At 39.6% G+C, this 13,009-nt stretch overlaps 1 protein-coding gene across 2 annotated transcripts in view; it reads left to right on the top strand.

The window, feature by feature from the left end:
• Nucleotides 1-13,009, top strand: part of HERC5 (HECT and RLD domain containing E3 ubiquitin protein ligase 5) — a 40,557-nt gene that overhangs the window by 9,431 nt on the left and 18,117 nt on the right. For both annotated transcript variants that reach the window (XM_034671531.1, XM_034671530.1), the window contains 7 exons: nt 641-786; nt 1,905-1,981; nt 2,687-2,790; nt 4,147-4,206; nt 6,570-6,663; nt 9,696-9,885; nt 11,291-11,445. In XM_034671531.1, the coding sequence (XP_034527422.1) occupies nt 641-786; nt 1,905-1,981; nt 2,687-2,790; nt 4,147-4,206; nt 6,570-6,663; nt 9,696-9,885; nt 11,291-11,445 (826 nt within the window). The remainder of the gene's footprint in view (nt 1-640; nt 787-1,904; nt 1,982-2,686; nt 2,791-4,146; nt 4,207-6,569; nt 6,664-9,695; nt 9,886-11,290; nt 11,446-13,009) is intronic.

Raw genomic sequence — 13,009 nt, 5'->3', positions numbered from 1 at the left:
AACTCAACTTCCAGCCTCTCCCTCCCAGTAGGTTGGGCTTCCATGCAGCCAGAGGGGCCCTTCCTGAGGCACCTGGGTAAACTGTTAGGGGTGATCTCAGGATCTTGCCATGAATAACAAAGACTCTCCTATCACCTGGGAAATTTTAAGGGCTTAGAGGTTACCTCCCAGGAACTGAGGACAAAGGCCAAATTCTTACATTCTGGAGTGGGAGACGCCCTGGAGCAAATTAGTAAGGGAAGCATTATGGTAAAGGGCTTTCGGAAGTAGAGGGAGAAAGGATCATCTAATTCCAATCTTCTAGGATGGGGAGAGGGGGCACTCAGATGGCTTCCAAGAGGTGGTGACTCTCAAGCCAAGGCTTGAAAAAGGAGTAGCAAGCAAGGGGAGCTGCTTGTTCCTGACGGAGGGAATGTCTCTTGCCAAGGCCCAGCATCGTCGAGCTGATGGAGGGATTCCAAAATCATTTGAGCCACACATTAATGTTATCTTAGTTTCCAGATGGCTAATTTCATCCCCTGGGAGTTGGTTAACTAGTTTCACTCACTGGGTAACCTAATTTCAGCAGTTTACCATGTTGCTGCATACTGCCTTCATTGTAGATAATTGAGAATTGACCGTATGTGCTTTTATTTAATAGGCGGCACACACTTGCCTATGTTTCTGATTTGGGGAAAGTCTTTTCTTTTGGTTCTGGAAAAGAAGGACAACTGGGAAACGGTGGAACACATAATCAGCTGATACCACTTCCCATGAAATTGCCATCAAATGAAGAACTCAAATTTGGTAAATTTTGTAGGAGCACAGGATTTGGCATAAATACTGCTGTCAAGAAACTGATTTTTCTAAGTGTGTAATGTGACAAGGGAAAAAAATGTATGACTACGAAGGGAGTTTTTCTAAACATTGGTTTCATTTTTTTTACTTGTAAAGAACTTAAAATATTCAGTATAATTAATGAAATCAAAATAACCATTAGTTTTCTCTTACCCCTTCACGTTAAGATTAACGTGGACCTAAAATGATAGAACATAAAGTAGATTCTATGGCTTCAGAGGCATATGCGGCAGGAGACCTATTAATTCCGTGGCGATTGTTTTTCTTACCTGGTACCTGACTCGCAATCATGTAAAGCCCCTGAGAATGACGAGCAGCTGACATATGCCAGGCACTGTAACTGTGCTTACCCCTTATATGTGTTACCTCACCTGTCCTTTAGCAGTTCTGGGAGATGTGTGCTCTCAGTCTCATTTTCCCTGAGGGTACAGAGACTTGGAGGGTGAAGGGTTATCCAGCAGTGGTTTGGCTGGATTTGACCTGTGGCCTGAGTCGCACAGAGCTCAGAAACACTGCTATAGAAACTGCCTCAGAGTACTTTGGTTACTTACTTCTGAAACCTTCGTGGTGACCCAAGGTACCAGAATTCTCTTAAATTCTTCTGGGAAGATGAACAGTAGGATTATTTCTTTGAGCAGTTCATATATTTGATTTCTTAACAACCATCTAGACTTTTGAAGTACTTATTTACATTCTTTACAGCCAATGGTTACTGGTTAAATCTTGAGCTGTAGAATATGGCTTTTGGTAATGAGAGCTGAATTAAACCAGGGATCAGTGAACTAATCGAATACTGGTTTGACTATTTTATATATAAGCATTTACGTTAATTATGTACGGCAAACTGATGTCACCTGTCAACCTTGCAGATTACCTGTGTTTGCCGACTAGACTTTACTCTGAAGGAAATGTATATTTCTGCTTCATGGGTGGGAGATGTGTTGAGTGTTTGTGCATCAAAAAGAGAAAAGGACGAAGTTTAAGAAGAATCTGAAATGATTTAAATTGAGTGTGCATGTTCGTGCTGGTCACTTTCTGCCCTCTTACTTTCTGTGTCTCCCTTTCAGAAAGCCGTACTTCAGACAAGGAGTTAGTCATGATTGCTGGAGGGAATCAAAGCGTTTTGCTCTGGATGGAAAAAAAGGTAAAAGTAGATCTCTAGAGGTTTTATAACTTGGTATTTTAGGCAGACGGAAGGTTCAGGATCCAAGTGTGGTAAATTCCAAAGTCATCTAGTTCCTAAGCTGACCTTTAGGGAATAGCTAAACATTATGGATCCTTTATTGTCAAAACTACATAGTAAGTATTGACTCACAGAAATCAGCAGATTTCTCTCTGGTAAATGTCAAATCAGATTTCCTTAGATCTTTCCTTTGCCCTGCCAATGGTACACGGTCAGTATCCTAGCTAACCTTCAGGTTGACATTCTAAAATGATTTTTCTGGCTAGTACTAAAAAAGACCCGAGGTTCATAGGCCTGTGAATCATGACTTCATAACCTCCTCACCATACTTTGCTGAGGCAAACCCAAGTTCCTCCCATTCCTACACAAATGTTCTTCCCTTGAGGCTGTGTGATGTTCACTTTAATCTGATTATACCTATAGGAAGTGCTGAGTGTTGAGCACTCAGAAAAATTTACCTTGGATTTAAGCCCCTTGTACAAGAAGTTGACAACCAGGCAAATGATAGATTACTTCCTGGTAAAATCTTACTTCAGGATTTCCCACAGCTATATTATCTATATTTAAAAATCAGTATTACCCTGTATCCTTAGAATGTGCCTAAAAGTTGGATACCTGTTTCTGTGGTGTCTAAATGCTGTGTTTTACTTGCTTGTTTGTGTACAGAATCCCTATGTTAATCTGAGGAGGAAAATTCCTACATTGAACGAAGGGACCGTAAAGAGGTGGATTGCTGATGTGGGGACTAAACAGTGGCAAAATACAAAAAGGTACAGCCCCTGTGTTTCTCTGCTTCATATAATTCTGTAAAGTAGCCTTTCCCCTGACTGGTTCTACACAATACAGAGATGTGGGGTTTTGTGGTCCACGATGGTCCCTCAGGCAAAGATCTTCAGAGAAACAACCGATTGTGTGTGTTTGTGTGTGTGTGGAGACAGAGATTTATTTTTAAGGAGTTGGCTTATGCAGTTGTAGGAACTGACAGGTGAAAGTAGGTATGCAGGCCAGCAGGCTGGAGACCCAGGGAAGAGTTAATACTGCAGCTGGGGTCCGAAGGCATTCTGGAGGCAGAATTCTCCATGCCTGGCACCTTTTTCTCTCACACCCACATTATGGAGGGTGACCTGCTTTACTCAGAATCTGTTGATTTGAATGTGAATCTCCTCTAAAAAATATCTTCACGGCAATATCTGTATTGGTGTTTGGCCAGATATTTGGGTGCCATAGCCTAGCCAAGTTGACACATTAAAATTAACTGGCACAGCTAACGTGTAAGCTCCGTGAGGGCAGCTTTCTTTACCGGAGGACTTCTCTGGATCTCTGATTTGTTTGCATATATTGTGACTGTTCTTAGTAGGATGTACCCCTATGTCATTTCCCAACCCTCTTTGACCTTAGAGCCACTTGTCTGTGGACCTCTTCACAACTGAACAGTGTGGGCAGTCTAGCTCAAAATGATAAGACTCCTACCATCTTTAAAGATTATACTTTTACAAACGTTTCCTTTTAGAGATATTTTTAGCTGTGGTTTCCTAATTCTGAAAAGTAGTTGTATAAAATAGCTGCATCATAGCCTGCGTAGACGATCAAGAACTGTGCTGGTGACTGTACTCACCTTGCTGAGCGCTGAGTAATGTGTGGAATTGTCAAAACACCGTGTCGTACTCCTGAAACTGAGATGACATTCTACGTCAGCTGTACTTAGTTATTTAAAAAAATCTACTTGTGCTATTACTTCCAAGATGGAACTGAGCCTACCCTTCTCAACCCCATCCTCCCAGTTAATCTCTGGTATTTTTGTTCTGTTCCGCTTAAGTGGAACAGAAATAAATAGGGCTTGGGTGGGATGGGAATGTCTTACTTATTCAAGGAAATACTCTAGGTCCATCCTTTCCCTCTTTCCCTGTGGCTTCTCTGAGTACATACCTTTTCATTACTCATACTTGCCACTGAAATTTTGAGATTGGGAAAATGGAATAGACTTTTAGATGCCCAAGGCAAAATGCAAACAAATCAGAGACAGAGGAGTTCGAAGGACGCGAGAAGATGTTTTATGTATCATATCTCATGCTCTAAGGAGGCATACACTATGATTTGTTTTAACCACCATCTTATTCCTAATACAGGGAAATCAGAGAGATATTTTCATCTTCTGCTTGTCTGACTGGAAGTTTTTTAAGGGAAAGGTAATCTATATATAATATATTTATAAAGTTTAAGATCCTGTTAAAAATACTGTGTACAGGGGCACCTGGGTGGCACAGCGGTTAAGCATCTGCCTTCGGCTCAGGGCGTGATCCCGGCGTTATGGGATCGAGCCCCGCATCAGGCTCTTCCGCTGTGAGCCTGCTTCTTCCTCTCCCACTCCCCCTGCTTGTGTTCCCTCTCTCGCTGTCTGTGTCTATCTCTGTCAAATAAATAAATAAAATCTTTTAAGAAAAAATACTGTGTACAGCATAATGACTGTAGTTAATAATGGATTGTATATTTGAAAATTGCTAAGAGAGTAGATCTTGAACGTATTCATTATAAAAAAAAATTGGGGAGCACCTGGGTGGCTCAGTCAGTTAATTGTCTGCCTTCGGCTCAGGTCCTGATTCCAGCGTCCTGGGAAGGAGTCCTGCATTGGGCTCCCTGCTCAGCGGGGAGTCTGCTTCTCCCTCTCCCTGCTTGTGCTCTTGCTCTCTCTCAGTCCCTCTCAAATGAATAAATAAAATCTTTATAAAAAGAGGAAAAATAATTTTTTGTAACCATATGTGGTGATGGATGTTAGCCTTATGTGATAATTATTTTGCAATATATACATATGTCAATTCATTATGTTGTACACACCTGAAACTAATATGTTATATCTTAATTGTATTTCAATAAAAAAGTGGAAGACTGTAAGAAAATGGCTTGAGGGTAAAATAGTTCACTGTTTGTCCCTTTAAAAATTAACTTTAAAAAAATGTTTATTTCTATTTGTTCTAGAGAGAGAGAGCACACGCGCACATGTGTGCGGGGTGGGAGGCAAGAGGGAAAGGGAGAGAGAGAATCTCCACTGAGTGTGGAGCCCGACATGGGACTCGATCTCACAACCCTGAGATCATGACTTCAGCAGAAATCAAGAGTTGGATGCCTAACTGACTGAACCACCCAGGCACCCCTATAAGTTAACTTTTTTTAATGAAAGCAAATACATGTGCACTGTAGAAAATGTCAAAAATAAAGACCTGTGACTGAAAAAAATGAAAGTCACCCATAATCCATCACTTAAGAGGAATAGCTTTCATGTATCTATCTTTTTTTGTGCAAATTTATTGTTTTACTAAAAATGTGATTATGTTATTTTACACATTACGTATTTGTCCATTTTCTATTTTATTCAGTTTATATTATTCAGTAGTTTTTTTTTTTACGTCACTGTAATGGCTGCATGGTATTCCATGGGAATTAATTTATTTAACCATTCCCTATTGTAAGGTGTTAACATTTCTTTGAATTTTTACATATGAAAGAATGACTTTGCACCTCTTTTCCTAAATATTTATATAATATTTATCTTAACAATGCTTTCTATTTTGAGATACTAAATATTTGTATTATTTTACAAAGAATGTGTCCTATTTCTAAGCATTGAACATAAATATGTTAAGAATAAATGTAATTCACCTGAAGATACTTAAACACTTCATTAGTGATTTTCTTTCTTCTTTCTTTCTTTTTTTTTTTTAAGATTTTATTTATTTGAGAGAGAGAGAGAGAAGACATGAGCAGGGGGAGAGGGAGAAGCAGGCTCCCCGCTGAGCAGGGAGCCCAAGACCCGGGGCTCGATCCCATCCTGGGATCATGACCTGAGCCGAAGGCAGACGCTTAACCGACTGAGCCACCCAGGCGCCCCTCATTAGTAATTTTCTGTTGCAACCCTAAGAATTTACTGCTTTGAAGCCCCCCTCATCCTTTTGAAAGATTTATTTATTTATGTATTTATTTGAGAGAGGGAGGTTGAGCACATGATGGGGGGGCAGAGGGAGCTGGAGAGAGAATCATAAGCATGTTCCATGCTTAGTGTGGAGCCCAAGGTGGGGCTCAATCATGTATGACCTGAGCCCAAATCGAGTCAGTTGCTTAACTGACTATGCCACCCAGGCATCCCTGAAGCCCGTTTTTTTTTTATCATGACTTTCAGTTCATGTAACTGGGAGAAATGGTCATTTTTTTTTCAGAAATGGGGAAAAACCTCTCTTTTTTTGTGACTTTTTTTTTAAGTAAATGTTTAAGATACAATAATATCTGAGTTAAACTTGGATAGTATATATATTGTTAACATTGTCTTGATATTTTTTAGCCTTTTAGAAATACTCATAAGTGGTCAACTACATTTTCAATTGAATTTGTATTGAGCCAAATTATCTTTATTGTAAAGTTGAGGGAAAAAGTACTTTTATTGAAATGAAATAAGGTTTATAAGAAATGCTTCATCTGTATAAATAATCTGATAATTTAATTTTTAAGTGTCCTGTTCCGTTTACTTAGCTCTACTTTTAAATTTATCTTCCTTCTATAGAGAAGCTGCAGAAACGATGCTTATTCACTTGGACTTAAATAAAGCAAGAAATGCCTTTAAAGAGTTAACCCAGAAGGACTGGATTGCTAACACGGTGGTATTCTTTAGATTCTTATTTAGAAAAAGAAAATACACGAAAGCATTCTTTTGTAAGAATTCAAAATTTGAGAAGAAATACTTTGTTTCAGGAGAGTCTCTGAGAGCCTGTAGCACATCCAGATTACGTGAAATTCAGATAGCATTCAGGAGTTGGCCCCCTTTGGGGCAAAATGGTTGCTCTGGTAGTGACATAGGTGACAGATAGTCTAGGTTCATCTGTACACACAAACAACAAACACACAGTCACACCCCTATACGTAGATGCACACACTCGCTAGAGGGAGTTTTGTCAACTCACGGCTGTAAGGAAGATGACTAAAGGATTTGTTGAGATTGATACACTAGAATATGAACAACATGTTGTTTACAATTATCTTACACATAAGTGTAGAAATGAGAACGCTTTTTGGTGTGAACGTCTCCCTTACTGGGGACTACCTGGATTCTTTTTTCTGTGTTTTGTTCTGTTGCACTTCCTTTCTATAGGTTCTAGAATGTTCTTTGGGGGATTGTTGCTTCTTTGTTTCAGTACTGTTATTATTGTTTTTAGGTTTCCTACTTTGCCAGATGCTCCAAACTTGTTTCCTTTATTAGTTCGGCCTTTCTTGATGTAGCCTTTATTAATTTATTTCTCTGTTCTCTTATACTGTTTGATCTAGGGGTAGTACTTTCTGTGTTCTCTCAGTCTCTTTCCTGGTCTCACCCTGGTTCCTTTTCTCTCTCTCGCTTTCACTTCTTTCTCTCTGGGCCCCTCTCCTCTCTCCTCCCTTCCCTTCCCGTTCTCTCCCCTCTGCTCTCTTCTCTGCTTTTCTGTCCTCCCCCCTTCCCCCCTTCTTCTCATTTGCTCTTGGCCTCTGTTTCTGTACCTCTCATTCTCTTTCTCTTTCTGTCTCCCTGTCATCTCTCCCTCCTTCCTCTCCTGCCTCACCGGCTCTCCTGTTCTATCTTCCAAAACCAACATTCTGTATCTGAGCTGCAGGGTCTCTTTACACACACTCCTTTCTCTTGAGGGAAGATGAAAAGTTAAATTCTGTTAACCTTGGCAGAACCATGGCCCTATTAGGGGTCTGAGGTAAAATGGACCCTTAATTCCGTACCTTTATCAGGACTCTGCAGCATTTAGTAGGAAGATCACCACTTCTGCATCTGTGGAGGGAAGAGGTTGGGCCAGTTCTTCACTAAAGCTAATTATACCTTTGTTGTGCCAGAACAATCTTGTATGATACACAGTCGACATAATCATAGTCTTCCTATTTCAGAGCAGATAGTTGGATCAGAAGACTTGTAACGTTTCTTTCTAGTTTGAGATTTCTGTCACACAGATTGACAGACTTCTGCAGTTCGTTCCTTACTCAGCAGACACATGAATGCTTGCTTTCTGTAGGGCACTGTGGTGCGGACTGCTGGTGAACATGAAAGAGACATGCTCCCTGTCTTTAAAATGCTTACTTACAGACACAGACACAAACATGCAGATATTAGCGGGAAGACTGGCTGTGTTTTACACTCCACTGTCTTCCCTAATACCTCACTTAGAACCTAGTTAGATGTATAATAAATATTTTTGGATGAATGAATTCAGTTGTCACTAGGGCAGTGGATGGTCATCTCTACTTAGAGTACTCGAAACAAGGTCCTCAGAGGAAGTAGGCGTTTATCACGTGCCTATCTCAGGAAGGGCATTCCTGGCAGTCAGGAAGTACACTGAGGCACAAGTGTGTGGAACAAGATGGCTGACGCAAGAGGATCACAGTAGTTCTGCAGGGTTGCGGAAGGTTGGGAGGTTTGGTGATGTGGCAGCTGAGGAGCCACCGAGGTAGGAGGGGTGTGTGTTACCAGGAGGTGTTAGAGTAGTCAGATATGTGACTCCAAAGACTGAACCATGTAGTAGGAGCTTGGCATAGTGTTTCGATACGAAAATAGTAGACAATTAAAAGAATTTGTACATTTAGAGATACCATTTAGCTCATCATAATTTAATGATTAAGAGTTTGGGCTTTGGAGTCAAAGTTCCGGAAGAGATTCCCACTTAGCTCTGTGACCTTGAGCAGATACAGAGTTCCTGTCTATAAAATGGGTTGTTTTTTTTTTAAGATTTTATTTATTTATTTGTCAGAGAGAGAAAGCACAAGGGCGGGGCGGGGGCGGGAGCTGTAGGCAGAGGGAGATGCAGGCTCCCTGCTGAGTAAGGAGCCTGATGCCGACTTGATGACCTGAGCTGAAGGCAGACGTTTAACCAACTGAGCCACCCAGGTATCCCTAAAATGGGGTTATTAATACCATCTGTGTTCTGGAAGATCTACAAGGATTAAATGACTTAATTAACATATGCAAATAATTTAGCATAATATCTGACAAATGAGTTCTTCATTTGAGAGAAGCATAACTTCTCAGTGGATTTTGAAATAAATTATTTCTGTTATCTGGGCACATCTAAAATAAATAATCAGAATTGCATTTGAATTTTTCTCAAACATTTGAGTTCTGAATTGGAGAAATGAGAAATGGTAAACGGAGATTGGAAGGACTAAAAGCTTGAGTTTGTAGTGGAGAGAGTTTGTGATGAGGCAGGTGGTCCTGTGAGGAAACCATGTTGGTTTTTGTTGCTAGGGTTATTGCTTTTTGTTTGTGTGGGGTTACTAATTTCACGTTGCTTTTGGGGGTTCTTACACATTCTTTGAAGATAATGAGGTAGTGGAATGAGGGGGTAGAATGTAGTATTTATTATTGGGAGGGCTGCCTGTTAGTTCCGAATTCCTTGTTCATCTAGTATAACTCTTAGAATTTCTTCTCCACCTCCTTCATGCTTCGTTGCAGTTAAATGGGATAATGCTTGTCGTGTACCTACAGCTTAGGTAGTCGGGAGGCTACGTGAGGTTGGATGTAAACATGGGTTTTGGGACTGAATGATTATTCCAGTTTCTTGGGGGAACAAAACTCCAGATTCTAGATTTTTATTTTATTACAAGTTGTAACCAGTTCTTGCTGTGTTTTGAGTGTCTTTTCTCTGATCCTTTTTGACCACAGATAACCACATGTCTCAAGGATAATCTACTCAAAAATCTCCCATTTCATTCTCCACACCAAGAAGCTTTAGAGATTTTCTTCCTTCTCCCTGAATGTCCCATGATGCATGATTATAGCAACTGGGAGAGTCTGGTGGTTCCCTTTGCAGAGGTTGTTTGTGCCATGAGTGACCAGTCTTTAGGGGTTCTGGGTAAGACTGATGATTTACATCTGAAAATACTTTAACCCATCCTCTCAGTGGAAACGCATGCTTGGTAGTTATAGCAAAACTTAGATAATTGTAAATATGTTCATATTTTTAGCATATTGTAAAGATGCTATAGTAATTATTGTAGTCATCCAAAATAGATTGTTTTACTACCTTTTTAGAGTCCTTGTAATGGTACATGTGTGGTTTGGTCATGAGGTCCTTTGTCCCCAACTTTTCATTATGAAAAATTTCATGCATAGAAGTTGAAGGAATGGAACATGACTATCCATATACCCTCTACCTTAGAGTCAGCGACAGGTAATCTCTTGCCACGTGTGCTTCTCTCTTTGTGTGCAGATGACATTTTATTTTTGCTGAAGTACTTGAAAGTAAGTTGGAAACATCATGACATTTCACCCATAATATGTCAGCGTGCATCTCTCACGAATATGGGATCCTACATTAAAACATCCGTATCACACCTAATAAAATTTGACCGTAATTCCATAATATCTAGGCATATTCAAATTTCTGCACTTGTCCCAAAAGCCTTTTACCGCTTTTTTTTTTTCTTTAAGATTCTAGGTCAGTTGTCCTGTTGAACGTCCTACACCTAAATTTGTCTGATTATTTCCATCTTTGCCTGTATTTCGAGGACACTGGAAGTTAGGTCTAGGGGCTTGAGTAGATTTTAATGAGGTTTTTGACAAACAGCGTATTCATCCCAAGGAAGTCCATTCTTTCTTAGGTTTTATTAAATCTAGGTAAGTGAGTGATGGAAAGCTGGTATAAAGCATTTTTGATTTTTTACAATACTGAGAGGTGCGTGCCTGTTTTTTTTCTTTATAATAAGCTCTAGAACCAACATGGGGCTTGAACTCATGAGATTAAGAGTCATGTGCTGTATCTATCCAGCCAGACACCCCCAGGGGTGTTTTCTTTAAAGTAGGCTCCATGCCCACTGTGGGGCTTGAACTCACAACCCTGAGGTTAGGAGTTGCATGCTCTACCAACTGAGTCAGCCAGGGGCCCTGAGAGGTGTTTTTTAAGAGGTGAAAACTCATGCTAAGAGTGAGAAAATAAAGTTGTGCAATTGTGATTAATTCTTAAGTCTGGTTTTTAAAACAGCATGCTATTTCATCTGGGGGAAAAAGAAATGTGACTCATCTTGTCGGGTTTTTTTCCCCACAAGTTAATTAGATCAAGTTCATGGTTTTGTTACTGTCAAGGGATTTTTCTCAAGGACATTAAATTTGTAAACTTTGTTCATTGCAGTTGTATTTACTAAAAAGTTTATTACAAATGTGTTTTTGTAACTGATACATATGACAGTGTTCTAGCCATTTACCTTTAAGAATCCAAGAAAAATGACATGCCAATAATTATTTACCTTTGTGTCCCTCAGAGGAGTATTGGGCATCTCTGCAAGACGCCGCATTCATCAGGCTGGTCCAGATGTTTAAAAGAGCCATCACTGCTCAGCTACACTACTGGACTGAAAGCTCTGAGAACAACTACCATGTTAAGGCTCTCCTAGAAATACTGAAAAAGCTGCATAGGGTAAGCGTTCTTTCAGACATGCATAGATTTTTATTTTGCAGTAAAAAAAAAATCCCTTGGTTTCAACTGGCCTGAATCTTTAGCAGACTCAGGAAACGTTTGTATTGCTATTTTTAAATTTTTGTTTTCTGTGAGTTAAGTCATGCATATCAAGGAGTGTATGTACTTATCTGTGTGCAGTTTGAAGAAAAGTAATGAAATAGACAGTAGTGTAACTATTGCCCGTGTCAACAAGGAAACCATTTTTAGTACTTTAGAAATGCCTGTATGTGATACACCCCGTCACCTGGAGATAGCCATGATCTTGGATTTGGGGTTGATCACTCCCTTTGTTGTTTTAGGATTATATTTTTTTCCTGATAGCATGTTGTTTAATTTTGCTGTTTTTGAACTCTATATGAATGGAATACATGCTTATTGTGTAACATTTTGTTTTATAGATTCATCCAGATTCGTATTTATGACTGTATTTCATTCACTTTCATTTCCACGTTGTAGTCCGTAGCATGAATCTTACCATAATCATCCATGCCAGTATTGATGTGGATATATGTGCTGTTCGTAATTCTTTTGGGGAAGAGCTGTTCTTCTTGAGAAAACATACTGCTGTAAATATTTTCGTACATATTTCTTGGTCCTCTTGTGTCAAGAATTGGCTTTTAGTTTCCATACCTAGTTCTGGCGTTGATAGGTTGTGGGGCATCTATGGGATCTTTATTGGTAGTGATAAACCGCCTTCCACGATGGTTGGACTAATTTCAGTTCTCTCCAGATGATGGGAATACCCGCTACTCCAAGTCTGACTTTAAAATATGGAAAATATTTTCAGTATTACATGATACCAAATTATGATTTTTCACCCTGTTTCCCTGGTTCTAATGTGTGAGAGCATGTTGCCGAATTTATAATTGCAGTACTTGTTTCCTTTTCTGTAAAATGTCTGTCTGCCTTTTGTTCAGTGTAAATGTATCGTTTGACTTTTTTTCTTTTCTTTTTTTTTTTTTTTTTTTACTGATTATAGGAGTTCTTTTTGTTTTGTAAATGAGCCCTTTGTCAGTTGTGTGTGTTGCAGATCTCATATCCCAGTTTGTATCTTGTTTATTCGCTTTGTGGTGTTTAGTTTTGTTTTGTTTTGTTTTGATGAGCCCACGTTCTTAGTTTTAATACGGATAAAGTTCTCAATCTAATCCTTTATAGTTCTTACTCCTTGGGTCTTGTTTTAAGCTTTGTTTTTTCTTCAAGTTTTTAAGTTCTCACCCTAAGTCAGGAGTCAGCAGGGTTTCTGTTGGAGCCACAACCACTGCATAAGCTCAGAGTGTCAAAGCCCCTGGAGGCAGTGCGAAAATGAATGGGTGGGCCTGAGTTCCAACAAGGCTTTGGCCTGAAGTCTGCGTAGATTGTCCGGTAACAGGTGATAGCTGGGGCCCGAAGAAGAGTACAAACAGAGGCCCATCTGCCTATGTCTAATATTCAAAAGGTTAGAAATCTAGCTAATAAATTGTGGAACAAATATACTGTAAAGTAAAGTATACGCTACCCACCCACCTTGACAAGTAAACCTTGT

Source organism: Ailuropoda melanoleuca, chromosome 11, assembly GCF_002007445.2.
Source record: "Ailuropoda melanoleuca isolate Jingjing chromosome 11, ASM200744v2, whole genome shotgun sequence".
Lineage (NCBI taxonomy): Eukaryota > Metazoa > Chordata > Mammalia > Carnivora > Ursidae > Ailuropoda > Ailuropoda melanoleuca.
Note: the sequence above shows the minus strand (reverse complement) of the source record. Positions and strands in the feature narration are given on the sequence as shown.